Here is a 21,554-nt window from a genome sequence, read left to right as displayed (position 1 = left end):
TGCCTAAAGGAGGTTAGGAGTATTAATGATCCCAGCACTGCGGTAAAACCTGTATTAGTAAGACTGGACCTACACACAGAGACACACACACACACAATGTAAAAACAACAGGTTAATGCTTGTATTACACATATATAACACACACACACACACACACACACACACACAGAGATTTCCTCTCACATACCAACAGATATGACAGAACAACAAACCAAAGGGATAAAAGACAATGACAAAGAAGGACAAAGACAACAGACATGCACACAACGGATGGAAAGTGACACACACCACAAATTCAGCAGTTCATGATTTTAAACTCATTCTGTCGAGGGAAAAGGCATCATTCCTTTTTTTTTTTACCCCATTTAAAAAAAATAACCAAAAACATGATGTAAAATACTTCCTGCAACAGAAACATGGTTAGGGAGATGACAAGTGGAAAAAGGTCACACAAAGATTTCTCAAATAATAAAAAATAAAGGTGAACAATATGTGCCATTTTGCATGCCTAGCTTAGCTAAACGGGATGGGATGCAAAATGGTTCACGAGGTGGGGGGCTGTGATGTCAAGGGGGAAAGAAAAAGACTGACAAAATGATTATTTGATCCCAAATACATCTCACTAGTACAGTTGACTGCACATGGTACACTGTAAATACAAGCAATCAGTCTATTCTTTTACTTAGAAATATAAATCTCCACCCCACCCAAAAGAATTTTGAAAGCAAGAAAGCATTTTTTTCTCTAAAATTTAAAATGAACTGATTTCTGAGACTCCTTAAGCTGCCCAAAGGCACTGAAAGTTACAAAGAAAAACTAAATCATAAGATGACTTTAATGTAGTTCAGCTTCTAACCAGCAGGTGGTGCAATGCCCCATGTTAAAGAAAACTGCTCTACCTGCTGGTAAAAAGCAGCCAACACGCTCCACATCAAGTGTGTGTGTGTGTGTGTGTGTGACAAATGTGGTTGTGAAATGTGTGTATCCAGCACAAACATACATAAACGTGTAATTTGTGACCATGTGTTTGAATACAGTGAGAATATTTGCATGAAGTGTGTTCATGTGAATGTCTGCGTGTATACGTAAAAATATATGTGTGTATATGTGTGTGTGTGTGTGTGTGTTGTCATAGTGTGAAGGTCTTTTGCAGCCACAGTGGGTCAAAGCCATCCAGTTGTGTAGTTGCTGTTGTTAGACAGCCAGTGCCAGTGAGAAGAGAGCAGTGAAAGAAAGGAAGAGTGCAGCCTCCAGAAAAGAGTGCAGCCTGAGAAACACTGCATCCCCGTCCCTCCTGGGTCCTCTCCTCTCCTCTCCTCCCCCCCCACCCTCCCCTCCTCAACTACAGTCATGGACTTCTTGTTACACGTTACCTCCCCCAGAGGGATCTACGCAAACTTACACTAAAAACTCAAAACACAGCTACTCCACAATTTCAGTTCTAGTGACTAAAGTGATGAGAGTAAGAAGGTGAGATGGGTGATGTTTGGGGGTTGGGGTGGTAGGTGGAGTTAGCAATGGTAATGGTTAGCAACATTAACTGATCCTGGACAACTAGACTGAGATGAACACATCCCTGTGCTACTGTTATTTCTCCCACACTAAAATAATAAGGGTAACATAGGAATTTGGTCCATGAGATGACAGTTTTTACGATTACCTCACTAGTTTTTAAGATTTGAAAAGAAAGATCTCGATAGCGCTCAACACAAGGACAGTGTTACCTGCATCTGAAGCTAAGAGAGCAGAAGAGTTAAGATGAAGAAGGGGGGAGTCTGATTTATCATACTGTTAAGACTCTACCTAAATCTGGGACTCTTTAGGGGAATATATAAGTGCGTTCTCTCTCTCTCTCTCACTCACTCACTCATACACACACACATACACCATGGTAAATAAATGGAAAAGTAGGGGCGAGGATGAGGCGAGTGGGAGGGACGATGGATGGACAAAGAGGGTTGAGGTGTTATTATGCCACATGATGATGGAGTGAGTTAAATCGGTGGGTGGCTGGGTGAGGGGTGAAGTTAGTAAAAAGTAATAATAATAATAATAAACATAAAAATAAAAATGGGCCAAAACACAGCACTCAAAACCAGAAGGCTCAAAAAGGGGCCAACCACAGAAAACAAAAGGAGGAGAAAAGATAAGGCTCAAGTCACAAACGAAGGAGTTCAACAAAAAGCTGCATGAAACACCAAAAGGGGAGGAAATATATATATATATATATATATAATATATATGAAGAAGAGAATATACGTGTATATATCAAGGGGTTATATTTAACGTTGGGGATGTTGCCTACCTTCTTGGAAACCTGAACGAGAGATTTCTACAAAAACAAAAGAGGGATAAAGAAAGAGAAAAAAACGCATGTATAAAACGTATTTAATTATGAGTTTCCTGTAAAAGACAAGCTGAGCCCTCTGAGCAGCACACTTTAAAGCAAACTGTCAGAAATAAAAGTCCAACATGAACCAGACTCACTTGGGATTGAAGCAGCAAGAACAAACCAACATCAAAAAGTGCACAACAGCAACAATAAAAAACAAAAAGGAAAATCAGTGGCCCTGCCAGTTACTTTCAACCCGAACGTGTTTAAATGGATGGATTACTGGTGTGAATGTGTGAAGAGACATTAATATATCAGCCACACCTTAGAGTGACTTAATGGGCTCTGTTAGTTAAATTCCACTGAAGGACCTGAACACACACTCCTCCCTCCCCCCCCCCCCAACAGGAAATGACGTGTTCCTCCAAACAGTCTGGGCCGATCCTGGAAAAAAAGGGTCTGTGAGGTAAAAAGTTCAATGTGATTAAAAAACCAAAAAAAAAATAAAACCAAACTCCTCCTATGCACGCACGAAGACACATTGGAAATGAGAAAATACAGGTTAAGCAACAACTTAATCTTTAACACATACTGAGACACTTAATCTCATTCACACAAACACACGCAAACACAGCAATGTGTCTGAAGGACGGAGAGACATCACTCTCCAGACCAAGCAGGAAAGTGCAGTGCTGAGGTTATATGATATGTTAAAAAACACACAGCTTTAGTGGATATATATGTGTGTGTGTGTGTGTGTGTTTGGTCAAACTGTAAAAATGCAACACAATCTCTCTGTCTACACCACCTCGACTTCCTAATAGCACGCCAAGTTGTGTGTATGTGTGTGCGTGTCAAGGTGTCCCCAGTAGCGGTATTTATAGTTATAGGGAAAAGTGATATCTCCGGTGTAACCATGGATACTGTCGCCACGGAGCTACAGTATCTCTGAGTGGGAGGCCTGGAGAGTCTGTGCCTGTACGTCCGCCTTTTACACACACACACACACACACACACACACACACACACACACACACACACACACACACACACACACACACACTCTCTCTCTCTCTCTCAACTCAACACCAACACCCACACATTCAGGCAAGCCTTTATTATTCTCAATCCCAGTTTTTTTTTTTTTTTTTTAAAAACCAATCAAAATGACCACAATAATACAACCATACAGCTCTTCTGTGTGGCATATTTCAACTCGGGAAAATGAACCTCCAGGGCTGGTTGAAAATCTAAACTTCATCTGCTTTCTCAGCTTTTCATTCATTCATTCATTGCTCACTTGGACCTTCCCACTTTCAGTCTTGCAGCTGGTTCCTGCCACCTTTAACCCTTCCTCCCCTCCACGTCTTTTTTTTTTCCCTCTTCCATTGTGACTTTGTCCTCTCATAGTAATAGCACAGTCAGCCTCGCTGCTTCTCTTCTCATTTCTGTTCTTGTCCTTAGTCTGACTCAGCTATGTACTAACTTTACCACACTCCACATATAATCAAGTCCAAAGTCTATTAATTTTCTGCTGCACTGGGTGACATGTTCCTTCAATGTGATAGAAAGAAGACGTGCTTTGCACAACACGTGGCATAAACACTCAATGAGGCAACGAGGGTGCATTAATCCTTGACTAAAGAAACGTTGTAAACAAGTTGTAAAATTAAACTATAGATTTGTGACTGATTATTTACAGATATTCACTTCTGGTAGGTATGATTGAGTGAGTGCCACAGATGGAAACCACCTCAGCTTTCACTGCAACCAGGTGCCCATGAGAGTAGTTTAAACTGCTTCAACCTGCATTAGAAGAGGGAGATGAAAACTGGGCCAGACGTGGAACCACAACCAGAATTACTCCTCACTGACCACAGCTCCAAACCAAATTATAGAGAAGACAGAGCTGTTCCTTTCCTCTCCCTTTCTACTCTCAGCAGCGCTGCCGCATGAGTTCAGTGATAGGGATGAGACCAGCTGCTTTAAAGAAATACTCTGAAAACCAGAGAAGACCTGGACGTACAGCACAACGTTTGGAGTGTCGAGGTGTAACATGTCGAGCAACATAAACCTAGTCATTTTCTAGTTCAAACTGAAACTTCAATACTTACAAAAAGTTTTACACTGTACTGAAGCTACAAAGAAAATGAATAATAGGTAGAACAGATGCAGTCACGGCTACTTTGCATCTTGTACCTTCGTCTGTTGCCCATTTCCTGTCCTGTCTGCTGATATGCTGTTTCCTTTCTCTGTTCTCTGCAACCACAAAGTATAATCTGAACTGTTTACCCTTCTCTTTTTCCCCACACTCCTGCTTACTCACCTGCGTACAAACTTGGATGTGAACTTGCTAAAAATTCCCGTGGCACCATGTGTTCTCCGGGCCTGGCTGTTGCCATGCGACAGTGATGGAGATGCGGGTCCGCCGGGGTAGGCAGAGCCCTGCTGGTCCCGGGCAGACCGCTGCTGGCCTGCGTGGAACGTGCTGCGGATTCCCACCCCTCTGGAGAAGTTGGTGCGGTCCGACACAGCAGCGCTGCTGATGTTGTGGGCAGAGGGGGAGGCACCGGGTGCCCGCTGAGGAGGAGCGCTGTGGACGAAGAGTGGAAAAGACAGAGGCAGGGAAAGGGAGGGTGTGGTGGTAGAGAAAAGGTGACAGAGAGAAGGGAACAGTGGAAGAAAGAGGTGCGAAAAGATTGAAGAGGTTGGAAGGCGTGATAGAAAAAGAGGCAGAGAAGAGGAGGTGCAAATGAAGAAGAATTCACAGTGATGGAGAGAGGACAGGAGAAGAGAGAAAGAAGGAAACAAAGCATGAAAGAAGGGAAGGGATGAAAAACAAGGGGTGTGGGAAAGAAAGACAGTTAGACAACAGTAACAAGAAAATCACTTCACTCTGAAGTGCTACTCACCACACTGTAAGGTCATACAAGTACCTATGTCTGTTCAATGTCTGCTCGACCTGATGTTTCATATAATCCCTAAAGTCTAAGTCAATATTTAGGGCCACACCAGGTCACGCAGATACACACAGTTAATCCTCTTTGCACCAGCCGGAGGGCAAAGCATCACAAACCACCAGCATGTGCTCACACAAACACACACACACACACACGAACAAACGCGTATACACGCATACACACACACACGGACACCAACATTGGCTTTGTAAATGTGTGTGCATGCATCTTCCATGGCAATGTGCTGCAACAGCACACCTGCAGCAGTTGGCAAACAGAAACAGCAAAAGCACAAACACAAAGTGCACACACCGACAGAGGAGACAGGCGGATGAGTGTGGGATAGCTAAAGTTGCTAATGCACAAGGACAAATTACTGGAAGTGGAGACCTTCACGGCAACATAGGTGCAGAATATAGTGTATTTATTCTGTGGGTGGCCAGGGTGGTTGTATTAACCAAATCCTTCTCGCTTTCCTGCACGAATCCTTGATTTTAGCTAGCCACTTAAAAATTGAGTTTAAATGTTACTTACATAAGAAACTGCTGTCCAATCGAATCAGTGACAGTAATTCTATCGCTCCTGCTCTTACGTCTATAACCTTACATAACTCAGTTTTTATGTTTTGGGAAACCACATAAATGATCAGAAACAGACACAGGACTGCATGCTGGGAAACAAAACAAGACGGGGCTTTTCAGTCAAGTCTGCAGTGCTGCTGTGTGATGAACAGATTCAGCGTATCTTCTCAGTGAGGATATGTTATTGATGCCAGGTGCCAACACACACAAACACACTGCTCATCTATGAATGCAGATGCAAGGAAAGAAAGGCTGGATGAGGCAGACTAGTGGGGGCCAGTGTGACATGTTATAATTAAGCAGATGAATGCTGATTAGCAAGGACTACATTCTGCTAGGAGGAAGACAGCTGTATTACTTTGTGATTTGTTTCAACATATACAAGAAATCCCATTGCTACAGGCTTAAGGAAGGAGCAATGACTGAGCATCTTAAGAAGGTGCATTACAATGGTGGATACAGGCTGTTGTGTCTTTATGGCACAGCTGGGTCATTTTCATACTAGGCCTTTATTTTTCAAAAGTAGACTGCACCTCTACGTTACAAACGCAGAGCTGCCTGGGAGCAGCACCACTCTCTTCATTACATATCGGTGCAGTAAAAGAGGGCTGTTAACAGTAATGGAAATTCATGAACGTGGAATTTAGAAAGTTCAGAGGGGTATTCAGGGACAGATGGATAAAACGGGAATGGATGGTATTTCAGGGCACAGACTATGTTCTGAGAAAAGGTTCCTAGTCCTCACTCAGGCTATGGTCTATGTGTTGGAGCGGTACCTTCTCTCCAGCGTTCCCAACCAGGTTCTGAACAGCCCAAGCTCACTGCTGAACGACGCATGCAACAGAACAAGACTTCAACATAGAGCAGACAAAACCACATACAGCCAGAGGGCCACCTTGACATTTGCTCTTCTAGAATTTTAGCCTGACATTTGTTTTTTCTTTTTTTTACTCCAACTACACAACTGCCCAAAGAGAGGGGTGGGGTCTCTGCAAGTGGCACATCAGTTCAGCCTCAGACAGCATTCAGGGTAGCTGAAAAAGACCTTCTACCCTTTATTCTGACACATGGCCCGCAGGGAGGACTAAAATTCAAAATATCAAAGCAGCCCTTGAAACAGACACTATCGAGCAGGAGAACTAGGTGACACAGCAACACACACACATGACCAACAAGACACACTGAGGTTGTTATGTCATTTCACCAACACGCTTCACACTACAGTTAACACTTCATAGATGATAGGGTTTTCCCAGGCAACTTCATAACCGTGGTGGGTTTACACAGCAGAATCAGAGTGCACTTAACCTTTGAGAACACAAACCTTAAAAGAGACTCTACTTCCTTTACATATACTGAAATTCACTTTTACAAGCCTGGGAAAACCCTTTTGTCAACAACCACATTATGTCAGAAAAGCAAATAGAGATATTATACATATATACATATATATATATATATATATATATATATATATATAAAGTCATGCAGCAGATTACACAAATAGATTTTCACAGAAATCTGCATTAACACCTTGTGACCAAAGAAAAAAATCACATCACATCCATCCAGCACAGGTTAGTGCGGACAGGGGAAGGAAGTATATGCAGCTATACAGCGATTTAAAAGCTTCAAACCTGTAGTGTTGTCAATTAAAGGCATCATATGAGAAAGTGTTTATCAGAATACAGTGATAATTATGTACCCAAACAAAACAAATTGTCAAAGACACTGTAAAAAAATATACATTTAACCTTCAGGTAAATTTTAACCCGCGTCACTTTAAATGTAATGTTTCCAATCTTTTATAGTCACAACTTTGGCAAGACTGTCTATACAGTTTTAGGATACTTTTATAAGTTATGATCATTTATCATTAGGACACTTAATTATAGCTCATCCAAAATGGAGAAAATAAAATTTTTATTTGTTGGTCCCGTGAGGGTATTGATGCTGATCAGCCTAAAAATATGAAGAATATTTTTGCATAGACATGTAATCATTTACTTTTATGCCTGAATTTGCATTGAGTAGTATGAGCCTTTTCATATCAAGGCAACACTGACATCCAGACAGCAACCTTTGATATGTTTAGCAGAGTAGACAGCTAATTAGCATTCCTAACTGCTTGAAAATGTACCTGTGCATGTCAAAATTGGTCATTTTGGACATTAAATAACATGATTACTTTCCTTCAATACCCTCAACATGACTCTGTCTCTTGTAATCTAATGTTAAATGAGTGGGGTTTCTTGGTGAACAGTTTACTGCTGGGTGCCAGACTATGCCACTGTGAATACAAAGTAATCTAAGGAATTGTTTTTTTGTAAAGTTGGTCCTTTCCCTTTAATCTACCAGTGACAGCAGGTTTCAGAGCCAACAAATCACTTTAGCCCTTCATCACCTCTCCTTTTTCCTCTTTGCCCATTGCGGCAAGGATAATGATCTGTGCTGAGCAAAGTGGTATGAGCTGAAAGGGGCTGATGGAGATGTGAGAGCATGTTTGCCAGAGAGAGTGTGTGTGTATATCTCAGAGAGAGACAGAGAGACAGAGAGAGAGAGAGAGAGAGAGAGAGAGAGAAACTTGCCTGGACCGTGGTGCGTGCAGGTCAGAGGGGCATGGATGGTTGGAGGAGGACAGAGACTTGTGGTGGCGAGGACGCGAGGAGGAGGAGGAGGAGGAGAGGACGGCAGCGGCTGAGGCAGTAGATGCGCGGGAGCCCGGAGTGTTTAGGCTGGGAGGGAGGAGGGGAGGAGGGAGAGGAGTAACCCGCCCGACACACACCACGCACACACACACATCACGTCACACAAGCAAACATCCAAACGGTACGACGCATACACAGACAACCACATCGGGCAGGGTTTATGTGTGGGTGGGTGAGAGGTGAGGTGAAGCATGGTTAGAAGCAGCACTTATCAAACACCATAAGAGGGGAGGGGGGGGGGGGAGAGAAAGGAGGAAGAACAGGGGAAGTAGACAGGAAAACATTCAGAGCGAGAGGACCTGAACAAAGAAGTTGGTCTTTTTTGCTGCTATCATTGCCTCATTGTATTTTAGCAAGAAAACACATTTTAAAATCTATGTGACAGCAGAGCACAAAAGACCAGCTTTAAGACAAACACACACACACTTTTTCTTAGCTTAGGCAGACACAAATGTGCAGAGTAACAAAAGCCAGATAATCACAAAGAATGAGGAGCCCTCAATGTTTCACTGGTGGGCTAATGTGTCAGTAGCAGACCTACAGACTATAAAATAAACTGCTTGGTTCTAAGTGAAGTTAACTCAGATCACATTTCTTACAAATCCCTTAGTGTTTGTTTTGTCTCTTTTGAGAAAAGCCTACTGTTTTCTGTTTATTTTCTTTTGTAAAGCACACTACATTGCACTGAACATGGACATACAGTGCGATGTGCTGTATAAAGTTGATGAGAACCATTATTTTCACTTCCCTTATTGTGACAGAATAAGACTGAAAGACTTTGTCATTAGCTTTCACACTGTCAATAATTTACCACTGCCCCTGTCTGACCTGACCAAAAACCAGAGACAAAAATAGGACCTGTGAAGCTTGTAGGGCAACACCGGATAAAAAAAATACAGATGAAAAAAAAAAAAAGAAAAAAAAAAAATCTGTTAAATCTACAACTGTAAGAACAGGAAGTGAAGATTCTGCGTTTCTTGCAGGTGGACAGTTAGATGTCTGGCATGGGATGGCCTTTGCCACTATGCACAATCAGAACTGTATCACAAACAGACAATTTGATTGAATTTCTTCCTGAACCCTCTCTCAATCAGCAAGCTCTGCCTGTTCCTGACAGCTCTGACTTGACTCTCTCCACACAGAGAAACAACACAGGAAGGAACAGTGACAGATAGAAGGACATTTATAGAGGCTAAAAACGCAGCTGCTAATTACACAAAAAACATACACATAACTGAGAGAAACACACAGACTTTCTGACAGGGATTAGCCCGGCTAGTGATGGAAAAATAACTGCATTCACTGGACAACCCAGTGTGTGGCAAGACTTTGAGTATGTGTGACGTGTGTGTGTGTGTGTCAGTCAGTTTGCATGTGTACAGCCTCAGAGCGTGAATGGGTGTGTGGAAATACTTTTGTGTATGTGTAAGCCTATTAAGGCGCAGATAGACCACTAAGAGTTAATATTCCATCACAAGTCTTCCTAATCTCCTTAGAGAGAGAGATTAATACAAAGACAAAGAAAACAAAAGAAAGGAGGTACTGAGAAAAGGGGAGTGTGTTAGGATCCAGAGGGACATGAGCTCAGACAGAAGACTGAATGAAGAAAATTAGAAAAGAACAGAAATGGAAAAAGGAATAATTGGGGAAGGGGGTGAGGGTGTAACAAGTATAAAAGCCCAAACTTCAAAGCATTAATGATGATCAAATAAAGTAACTTGAAAATCAAAGCAGATGATAACCACTAAGTTAGGAAGTCTACCATGGCTAACAGACCCACAGTATTAAACATAAGCTGTTTCAAATGACCTCCTCATTACCATGCAGTGCTTAGGAATAAAAACTTAAGACATCATTTCTATTATTTTACGACGTTTTAAGACGCAACTGTGGGAACAAGGGGGTCATGTGAGACTGATAACATGAACAAGTGGTTGAGCAGTAATGACAATGAACATCGCATCACAGTAGGGTTATGATCTGGCTGCACACAAAGCATATGGCTTGTTAAGCATGAATGATGTACGCATATTTAGACGTGCGGACGGGTATAGGGTGTATTTAACACCAGGCGTTAAAAATAAATAAATAACTGTAGAACCGTGGTCGTCAGTTAAGAGTCTTATAATGTGCAGGTGTATTTTTACAGCCTTAAAAAAAAAAAAGATAAAAAGTTCATGTCAAACAATTCCAGTATGGCCAAAAACCCATTTTTGTTCATACTTTAATTGTTTATTGTGTTAAAGAAGAAAGGAGAGCTGGAAGGATGACTTATATTTAAGATAAAACACAGAAGAGGAAAAGGTTGGCACTTAAATTTGATTTTCTCCAATAAACCTACAAATTCAGGTTTTTTTATTGTTGTAAGGTTACAGCCTCCCATTCCTATCTGATATGATTTAATTTTGGAGAGATTTATGTTTAATTGTAGTATATGGGGATATAAAGTTAATTTTTATGATAAAGGAAAGAAGCAGAAAAGAATAGAAAGAGGCTTAGAGAACGTGTGAATGCGGGTTTGCATGTCCATTGAACCCTGCTTTGCTCTGACTGGCAGGACTCCATCAGACCATCTCGGGTAATCTGTAATCTACTGGAGGTTTGGCCTAAATTCCCAAGAGAGCCTGGTTTTTCTTGTCCAGGAGGGCTCACCCAGTCCACAGGCCTGAGCCAGCTGGCATGGCTCCGGAGAATACCAGCCAAGGTCTGGGATTCAGTTGCTGAGACAGCTGTGGGACTGCTTCATTCACAAACCGTGGTGAGAGTGTTTGTATTAAGTGTGTGTGAGGAAGCAGCGCTGCCCCACTGCAACTAGCTGGGTTGCCGGTGACGAGAGAGAAAGCGTGTATTTTACAGTGATGCATCTCTTTGAACAATGTATATGTGTATCTGTGTGTGTGTACCTGTCCTTGCCGTTCTGGATGCCCTGGCCCAATGTTGCTCTCTCGGCCAGTGGAGAGTTCCGACTACGACCAGTACCGGTGGACAGAATGCTATTCTGAAGGGAGAGAGGAAGAAAATGAGAAATACAGAAATGATTAAGTCTGAGGATTGAGAGGCAAGTCCAGAGGACAGAGGACGGAAAACAGTATCATAGGTGACAAATAATTCCTGAAACAGCCAACTTTAATTATATATAATGAGTCAAATCTCCACTAAATTACATCTCAAAGTATTTCCTGTAACAAATCCACTTCTCTGGTCTCTGAAATCTGTGCTTCATACAGTTACAAAACCATTTACCTCATCACTCTTGCACTGTCCCATGCACACCCACATGGGTGTTTTCCATTTCCCTGACAGAATAGCTTAATGCTCAGGTGAGGCTGGGTGGGGCTATGAGGTCACCAAAGTCCACATACTAATAAAAATAATAATAGCCTAAGGTGGCCCGCCCGAACAGGTGCAGAAAAACAGGTGAGTGAGAGAAATGTCAATCGAGAACAGCCCATATTGTGCATGTGTCACACATGCACAAAGAAAAGATGTAATCAGGAACCTGTGCAGGTGAAGTGGCTCAAAAGCAGACAAAATAATGGGACCGTTTCAGTTGTGAAGGTGATCAAGAAAACATCCATTCTAAAGCTTTAAAGGTTTATATTGTAAAATATGACACAGATGGAGTGAGGAAAACTTTGAAAAATTTGACAATTTGGTGGAAAACACTGTCAGTATCATATTGTCATCTACTTTACTGGCTGACAGTGCTGACAGGCACTTGTGAGCGAGTTAATAAAACTGCCTTCAGGTGCCGACAGTGAATGACAGAGCCGTGCGATGCTTCACAGGAGACATTTTAACTTGTCACAGTGGGAAAAGCATAGATATAACTAACAGCATGTAGGAAAACACAGTTCACAGTCATAAGGTCATTTATAGTCAAATTATTAGCTAGCATTTGTTTTAATGTACTAACTAACATAATTTCTGATAAAACATGGCTGATGCTAACTTACGCTGAGCAGCTACTTCACTTTCCAGGCAAACGTCTGAATTTCTCTAAAATTTTCCAACAGATGTTTTTTCTTCCTCACACATGTGAAAGCAATTCATTCCCTGGAGCCACATTCTGTCTGTCTGTGTGCGCCTGTATTAATGTTGGTGATATGAACCATACAGTGCAATACACTTTCAATTTATTTTTGAACTTGAGCGTTAAAAGTGTCATGTTAGCAGAGTGGCTGTTTGGTCTCACAGTGGAGGGCGTGGCGCTCTTCTTGCGGTCGGAGGAGACCACAGGGCTGGCGGGCACCTTGGTGGTGGAGCTGCCTGATGAACCTTTCCTCCCAGGATCCTCCACTGCAGTCCGGTTGTCTGCTTGACCAGCCCTCTTAGGGTAGGATGAGCCTAGGAGGGGGGGGAAAAAGCAAAACAAAACAGAACAAAATAAAACAGAAGGAGTGAATGAGAAAGAGCCTGTGACATCTGTATCCTCTTCTGCTCTGTGATCTGATGTATGACTGCTTTCCTCCTCCTGACCATGTCTACCACTCATCAGCTTAAACCTTACACACACCAAACTCACCCTGGTCGGTGGTTCTGCGGTTCTGAGGCTTCTGGTTGGATGACACACTGCGCTGTACCTTAGAGAGGGAAGACGGACACACAGGGTCAGTGCGAGTTTGTATGTCACTCAGCATGATCACACACTGGGATGTGAGTGAGTTAGCAGAAGAGATGTATAAGACTGGCAGATCTAAAGCCTACAGAGTAACATCAAAGCAGACCGACTGTGCTTCCCTCAGGACTGAGTCAGTGTGCTTATGTCCCATGCAGGACTTGGTAGACCTCATTATGTGTCAGCATCAGAATCTGTGTTCTCATTGTACCTTGTGAGGCGGGGAGGGGGCGTTTATGTTGCTTACATCACTTCCTGGTCGGGGCTTGAGGCAACCTTCATCCAGCTGAGGAGGAAAAGAACGAGGAAAAAGAAACACATGGAACTCAGTGAGCAACCTATATGTTGTTAAGAGAGCACTGCCAAATACTAACTGGCATGATTTCTAAAATGAAGTCTGGTGTAAGTGTGAGAAAAGGAGCACCTCAGAATTCCTATAGTCCAGTAGCAAGTACGTAGCCATCACATCATTGTACTTCTGGTTCACTAGCGAGTCCTGGATCTCCTCCTGAGAGAATCCCATCTGCAGCATGATGTCTGTTCACACGCAGCAGATAAGTTTATATTTAGACTAGTGAACTTACTGCAGGTCTGTAATTCTACCTAAAATAAATTATCCATGTCTGTGTATGAGTAGTCACGTGTGCCCATGTGCAGGAAAAGAAAGAAACATATGAACCACGTTTGAGTTTCTGTGTCTACCTGTCCTCCTAGGGTCCTTATAATCTGGCTGTGGTTCGAGGTAGGGTTTGAGTTCGTCCTCCTCGTAGCCCACATTCATCCATCGGTCCCTCATTATCTGCTGCTGGGGACAAGCCCAACAGACAGAAACAGGAAGACATAGGATGTCAAAGAGGATAAAGCAGACCAGGAGGAAAACAAATACACTATTACTATTTACACTATGGAGATGAGTTTGTGTCAGTGCGTGTCAAGTAAAAGAAAGGCTCAAATGACATTGCACTGATCCAGGGGCTGCTTCAAGAAGATTAGCACTAATTATATAGATAGAAATAGATGAAAACTGAAGCTACCTCAGAGAGGGAGATGCATGTTTATCTGAACCCTCAGAAATTCTGCAGCAGGTGTAAATGAAACACTCACAGGACTACATTCCAACACTGAAGCTCGAGTTGTCTTTACAGTGTATTTACAATGCTGCTTTAACACGTTAGCACGTCAAGCAAAGAAAGGTTAACAACAAAGTAACAGTATGTCTATTCCGTAACACCTATTATGCTGCAAGGCAGTATGAGCAGTAAACTTTTGTTTTCTTGGACTTTATGATCCATTAATATTTAATGCAACCAAATTCAGTAACGCATACTGTGAATCCCAAACTAACAAGCATTTACAGTGCCTTTAAAAAGCACTTTACACTTGAGTAGCAAACTCACATATAGCTGGTGAGACAAGTTGAGGTAAAGAGTATAGCACTGTGTGTTCTTCACACATCATTATATTATTAAATAGACCCAGTCTGACCACAGGGTGCAATCAGGATGTCTACAAGTTTTAAAATATTCAATTAAATATTCTGATCTATATCATGTTGCTTTGTGTGTGAAGCACAGTGTACCTCGAGGCTGCCTCTTTTCGAGGGGTTGAGGATGAGGAACTTCTTCAGCAAGTTCTCACAGTCGGTGGACATGTAGAAGGGAATCCTGTATTTACCACGCAGCACACGCTCCCTCAGTTCCTGGAGACGGAGGAAAGGGACACAAAGGTATTGTCAGTACATTAGTTTGACATATTTAAAAAGGCTTTGCATTACAGCTAGAACCCAGCACTGCACTAAGAAGTGAAAGACAGCGAATATCCAATCTGTTTAATAAATAGTAAAACCAGTAATGTAGGTGTTAAACAAAACACCACCCAGCAGGAGGTTGTACAAAGACACACTCAATAAGCCTAGATTGCTGTTCACAGGCGTGTTATTATCAATATCATCACATTCAATGTCGTATCGCCCACCCAAAATGTGTCTGCACTTCCAGAATGAGTCATGTGGGTAGTGACTGAATGCTCACTGCTATAGGTGGTGTAACCAATATAGTTCAAAGAAAGCATTAAATCTCTTCTGTTTAAAATCAGAACAAGGTTTTAGTGCATCCCACCATCACACCCTTTACACATTCACTCTTATTCAGATTATGCATTCTATAGGGCAGAGGGAACAGAAACTAGCATGACAAATACTACGAACACCCACAGAAAACAGCCATCCGCTTATGTAATGCACACAGACGCATACAAAAACACAGTCGCTCCTCATCCTGACCTTGAGGTTCTGTCCATCGAAGGGCAGCGAGCCGCTGACCAGTGTGTAGAGGATCACCCCCAGACTCCACACGTCCACCTCCGGACCGTCATACTTCTTGCCCTGGAAGAGCTCTGGGGCTGCATAGGGCGGGGAGCCGCAGAACGTATCCAGCTTGTTCCCCAGAGTAAATTCATTGCTGAAGCCAAAGTCTGCTATCTTAATATTCATGTCTGCGTCAAGCAGCAGATTCTCCGCCTGCAGATGGACATAGTGTGGGACAAAGAGGCAGAAAGCAAGTTATACAGATAGTTTATGTAGAGACAAAAAAAAGATTCTTAACATGTCAGGAAACACAAATACTTTGCATTTGTGTAATGTGATATCTCGTCATATGAAAACTTTCCTTATTTCACATGATGGTCATAGCCTCTGTGAAGTTCAACGTTAGTATGTGCAGCAAAAACAGCATCTAACAAGTGCAATCCAGATTTTCTCAACAGTTTCTCTACAGTGCTACAGTTTGAAGATAAAACATTCCACCTAGTTGCAGACAGTTTTCTGAAACATCTTTTCCTGGGACAAAAAGCTGGTGCTTTGAGTGAAGGGTTTTTCAGAGTAATGGCCTGGGGCCTACAAGTAGCACACAATGGCCAAAGTGAACTACCACAGTTTATTCCTCTGTGTGTGTGTGTGTGTGTGTGTGTGTGTGTGTGTTTGTATCCCTAAGCTTAAAGTGAGCCAGTGAACAAGGAGGCTGGGGTTGCCTAGCAACAGGTGCACTCTCCTTTTCACTTTCGCTGAATACTCGGCAGCTTGTGTGTGTGTGTGTGTGTGTGTGTGTGTGTGTGTGTGTGCGCGCGCGCACATACAACACTGACATCATCTCTAGGCTCTGACCTAAGAAATAAATCAACGCCAGCTTCTCATTTTTGGTTGGCAGATTTAATTAACTATAGCTCCTTGACGTTAACATTTTAAGTTGGCAAAACAACAAACTTAAAATCTCTGCTCCTGCTGCTCTTTTTGAGAGAAAGAACCACAGCTATAATAGATACCACAGCATAAACCTCATGGAACATGATTGCAATCATTATGGGACCCAGATAGAATAAATTTAGCTATAAAATGCAGGTTCATCGCTCAATTCCAAGCTCCACTCCTGTTTACCCTCCATATGTCAGACTTCACCTAAAACTCTGACTTGGTTATTGTGGGCTGCATCACTGATTGAAATGAGGATGATCTGTGATCCAGGACTTAGCTCAGTGGTGTCATCAGAATGGCCTCCAGCTCAACAAGAGTAAGACCAAAGAGTTGGTGTGGATTTTTGCAGGAATAAACATGCCCAGACAAAACCAGCGAGCATCCGGGGAGTGAACAAAGAGCCTGTGCAGACATAAATACCTGGGTGGATATCTAAATGATAAATTGGACTGGAGAGACAACATCACTTCCCTATATAAAAAAGGACAGTCAACCTTATGTTGTGAGGACAAGTCCTCTGGAGTTTGCAGTATTAATTTTTGTTTAAAAAGTGTCATCGGCCATTTTTATGCAGTAGTTTGCTGAAGCAGGGGTATCACAGCAGACAGAAACTAAACAAACATCTTAAAAAAAAGACAGCTCTGTTCGGGGCTTCTCTCTGGACTCAGTGGAGGAGTTTAGGGAAAAGAGGATCAAACTGCAGAACACCCCCACCCCCTACAGGACACCCTGAGTGCTCTGAGCAGCACCTTCAGTGACAGGCAGCTACACCTGTGGGGTGTGAAGGAGCACTATTGCAGGTCCCTGCTCCCATCAGACTCCAAAAATGTCACTAAATTTCTCACCTCTGAATTCACGTTAATACAGCCAGACACGACCTGTCACTGAACCACCTTACTATTTTATTCTCATTTTATTATCATCACAAATATTATTATTGCAATCATTATTATTGTTGCTGTGTTATGTTATTGTTTTGCTTACTGCTACAACACCTGAAATTCCCTGTCGGTGGATCAATAAAGTGTTATCTAATCTAATCTAATCTAATCACAATTTGCTATTGCAGTGTAGGACCTGCTAGAGTTCAGCCTGTGCCACACTTCACATCACAACCCCCACATTAACAGTGATTAGGATAATATGCAGAATGGCACGCATTACAATAATGAGAACTGTCTGTCCACCACAAAGCTCTCTTTTCCCATGCCACCCTTTTGTATTTTTAGAACCTTCATAATTAACTTTGGAAAGAGCAGAAATGTTTTCATGAGTGTGGTCAAAGAAGTGAAAATGTTTATTAAAAACCACAAAATAATTGAGTGGGAAAACACCTTTGCAAGGTTCCTGTATGATTACTGTAACTGCAATCATAATAATGTCTACAGGTCTGCCTATTGACACAATAAGAGGATTTACAATTCTGCCTAACACCATGAACCAGAACACCCAAAAGCATTAGATTTGTTGGTGTGTACTGTGCTGTATTTCTGGTACATTGGTATATTGTGCATCAAATATTAGAAGCAAAATGAAGGAGACAGGCACAGAAGAATCCAGTATCCAATCATATTAACTTTCTGATTAACCTCTGCGTCTACTGTTAATGGTGATGGGATTTTATCACAAAAAAGACAGATCATATGAAAATGAATGTGGACAGACAGAGAAAAAAACATCCAGCAAGCAAGCTTGAGCACTAATTTTAATTCAAGAATGTGTGTTCTCACCTTGAGGTCTCTGTGTACTATACACTTCTGATGGCAATACTGCACCGCTGACACAATCTGGAGAGTGAGAAAGTGAGTTTGGGAGAGACAGAAGGAGAGAAAGGATGACAAGATGGATGGGGTTGAAATGATGAGACAGATGCAAAAGACAGAGCTCTTCATTAGGAAGGAGTCATGAGGAAGTATTGGGGATGTAAAATTTAAACAGTTCCCTTAACTTTTTACATTTTAATCATAAATTAAAAACATCACATACATATAAAATGTTTTGCTTTTAATTAAAAAAAAAAAAATAATCCAAAGAAATTTTTGCACATGAGCAGTACACTTCTAATCTTAATTTGTTACAAAACATATTCAGAATACATACAATATTTTAATACTGTATCTGTAACATTACAAAGACATTTTTAGCCACTTGCACGCGCGCACACGCACACACACCTGTCTGAATTTGGCACGGGCTTCTTTCTCTTTCATCCTGCCATGGGCCACCAAGTAATCAAAGACCTCTCCTGGGAGACGAGAGAAAGAACAGGAGAGCAGATTTAGTGCTGTGACCCGATACCTGTGTCCTTATAGTCCAGAGTATTGTATCAGTCGGACACTGAACAAAGTATTGTCCTTTAAGAACAGAAGTGTAGGCAGGAGGTGAAGCATCATTATTTCCAGCAAAACAAACGCCAAAACAGTCATTCTGCTATGCTCATTTCTGTGTTTTGAACAACACTGAACAAATACAACAACAAAAGTAGCTATGCATTATGGGAAGAGACAGCATTTTTTTTGGATTGTTTGTTGGGAACCATTTGATGCTAACACAGTGAATGCCAACCCTCAGGGGAAGGATTTCACAGTAACACGCACTTACCTCCACTGGCGTACTCCATTACCAGGTACAAAGTCTTCTCTGTCTCTATCACCTCAAAGAGCTTAACTGGAGGCAGAGAAAAAACGGCAAAGACAGGGCATTGGAGGAGGTGGGGCAAGTAAAGCAGAGGGAGATGGGACGAGAAGACGGAAAGAGAAAGTGAGGAGCAGCGTGAGTGACAACAAAAAAGGGTGAAAAAGCAGAAGGATTATTAACATTTAGCTTGAATACATGACCTTGAAAGACCAATTAAGTCTGGTTCTTACTGAGCGATGACAGAGTGGGAACTAACGTCTGACTCACCTATGTTGGGGTGATTCAACAGCTTCATGATCCTCACCTCGCGGAAAAGCTGCAAGAAACAAGGGACACGGGGTGCTGTGTCAAATACACCGTCAGATGTGGGGTAGTGTTGTTAGTGTTGCTGTCCTTCTACTTTAAAGAGAGCAACCACAGTCTTCTCTGAAAGAAGCTGAAACTGACATCCATATTTCAGACATTTGAATGGAATATTATTTTAAATAATGTGAGCAAAAATACTGGGACCCTTCACCTCAAAAGGTTGTGCAAAGTATTTGGTTTTTACTGCAATCAAGTGATTTTTTGTAGCTCCTAATGAGACGAGGACACTTCTTAGCTGGTAGTTTGGACTCTTGAACAAATGGTCACAGTTCTCCCACAAAAACTGATTAAGTATTGAAATTTCTTATTTGTGTGACTGCAAAGAATCCACAGTCAGTATTTGTGGAGGGTAACATGACAATGAAAGCAAACATTTACTTCCTGTGTATGGGTATGTGGGTCAAATTACCAGAAGGAAAAGCAAAAAACAAACATGGCTAATGGTGACATACTGCTAAGAGATTCAGGCAGTGCCACTTTAAATTTATGGTCTGCCACAATTTAAGATTTCAGAGAAAAACAATGAAAAGTTTGATTGGCTTTCAGCCTTAAAGTGGTAGGGCGGAGGAGAGAGGTTTTCATGCCTTATGATTCACCTCTAAGTCAGCAGATAAGGTCAAACTAGGCTTATTGGATGTTTTAGTGCCAATCTGCCAAAGTTACACTGTAGATGTTCAGAAAGTTGTTAGCTAGAAGCTGCCGCATAACCCAGTGGTTCCAGCAAATGCCACATAACTGCAAAGTTATGTGGTTATACAGTAACCCTCTAATGCACAACTGCAAATCTGCCTCAAAAGACACGATTTTTCTTTCTATTGTCCTTAGTTAGTCTATTGACAATAGTCCTTTGACCTACACCGATAACACATTGTTTCTTTTCACATCAAGAAAAAAACATTTTAAGATCTGATAGGGTATAACATGATAGCTTTTCTGCCAAGTCTGGTCTTAGTGTCCAAGGATTTACAGTCGCATGTGTCCTGATATCCAACGTAGAGCTGTGTGAGTTTTTAGCATTGACCACTGGATTTATGTGTTGGCCCTGGCGGTGTCTTTCCTTGTCATGTGCTTCTTGTGTCTAACTTTGCACACAACTGTGTATTCTGTGTGTGCAGATGTATGACTGCTTGGTGTGTGTGTGTGTGTGTGTGTGTGTGTGTGTTCACTTTGGAAGAACACAGGGTTAGACAGTGTGTGTTTAAGTGGACAGACCCCACCCTGTCACGATCAAAGGAAGTAATTGCAGCTTGTTTCCTGTAATTAAAACTCTCTCCGAAAACTAGACCACTTCAGAAAGACACAAGAGAGAGACAGACTGGAAGAGAGAGGGAGAGATAGACAGAGGGAGGAAAAGAGAAAGACTCAGAGGGACTTCTCAGAAAAGGGATAAGGACGGAGGTTTGAATTTGCCTGTGTGTGTGTATGAGTGTGTGAGAGAGAGAGACCCACCTTCTGCAAACTGGAGGAGTTAAGCTGTGTCTTATCAATGATCTTTACAGCCACCTAGAAGCAAAACAAGAAGGTGTTCATTTATTATTACACTTTTATTCATTTATTACCCTTGCTTGGGTTTGACATACCTCGCTCACACAAACCTGTACTGTCAAAGTCTGTGTGTGCAACACAACCACACATCGATGTGGCTATCACACACAAAGATACAATCTTGGAGCATTAAGTGACACAGCAGGTGACAGTTGCATAATAGGGCAGAATACAGAGCCACACACACACACACACACACACACAGCTGACACACACACACACACACACAGCTGACACACACACACACACACACACACACACACACACACACACAGCTGAAATGTAGTTTATATCCAGGCCATAATGAGGTCTTTAGTTCATAATCCAACAGTGGACAGCAGCAATGGAAACAGTGAGAAATAAAAACAGAGAAAGGGCAGGAGGGAAATAGAGAGAGAGATACATAAAAGAGAAGCAGAGGAAAATAAAAATAGAGAACCAGACAAGTGAAGAGGAACAAAGTGAGGAATGGAGGAAAATGGATAAAATGGAACAAGAGAAAAGAGGATATGAAGAGAAAAGGTGAGGAAGAATTATCTCATACACACAAAAAAGGGAGA

General features: G+C 41.9%; 1 protein-coding gene across 10 annotated transcripts in view; it reads right to left on the bottom strand.

Annotated features, from left to right (window-relative positions):
- Positions 1–21,554, bottom strand: part of mark2b (MAP/microtubule affinity-regulating kinase 2b) — a 44,975-nt gene that overhangs the window by 4,977 nt on the left and 18,444 nt on the right. For 3 of the 10 annotated variants that reach the window (XM_026312921.1, XM_026312939.1, XM_026312972.1), the window contains exons 3-18: positions 20,899–20,952; positions 19,351–19,399; positions 19,048–19,113; positions 18,621–18,691; positions 18,177–18,233; positions 15,481–15,717; positions 14,779–14,898; positions 13,902–14,004; positions 13,624–13,736; positions 13,411–13,485; positions 13,107–13,164; positions 12,777–12,928; positions 11,485–11,579; positions 8,462–8,608; positions 4,659–4,925; positions 2,306–2,332 (exon numbers count right to left, since the gene is read on the bottom strand). In XM_026312921.1, coding sequence (XP_026168706.1) covers positions 2,306–2,332; positions 4,659–4,925; positions 8,462–8,608; positions 11,485–11,579; positions 12,777–12,928; positions 13,107–13,164; positions 13,411–13,485; positions 13,624–13,736; positions 13,902–14,004; positions 14,779–14,898; positions 15,481–15,717; positions 18,177–18,233; positions 18,621–18,691; positions 19,048–19,113; positions 19,351–19,399; positions 20,899–20,952 — 1,691 coding nt within the window. Of the gene's footprint in view, positions 1–1,335; positions 2,186–2,305; positions 2,333–4,658; positions 4,926–8,461; positions 8,609–11,484; positions 11,580–12,776; positions 12,929–13,106; positions 13,165–13,410; positions 13,486–13,623; positions 13,737–13,901; positions 14,005–14,778; positions 14,899–15,480; positions 15,718–18,176; positions 18,234–18,620; positions 18,692–19,047; positions 19,114–19,350; positions 19,400–20,898; positions 20,953–21,554 lie in introns of those variants that run through there. The other 7 variants (XM_026312945.1, XM_026312955.1, XM_026312982.1 and 4 more) reach the window with 5 other exon arrangements.

This window comes from Mastacembelus armatus, chromosome 18 (genome assembly GCF_900324485.2).
Source record: "Mastacembelus armatus chromosome 18, fMasArm1.2, whole genome shotgun sequence".
NCBI lineage: Eukaryota > Metazoa > Chordata > Actinopteri > Synbranchiformes > Mastacembelidae > Mastacembelus > Mastacembelus armatus.
Note: the sequence above shows the minus strand (reverse complement) of the source record. Positions and strands in the feature narration are given on the sequence as shown.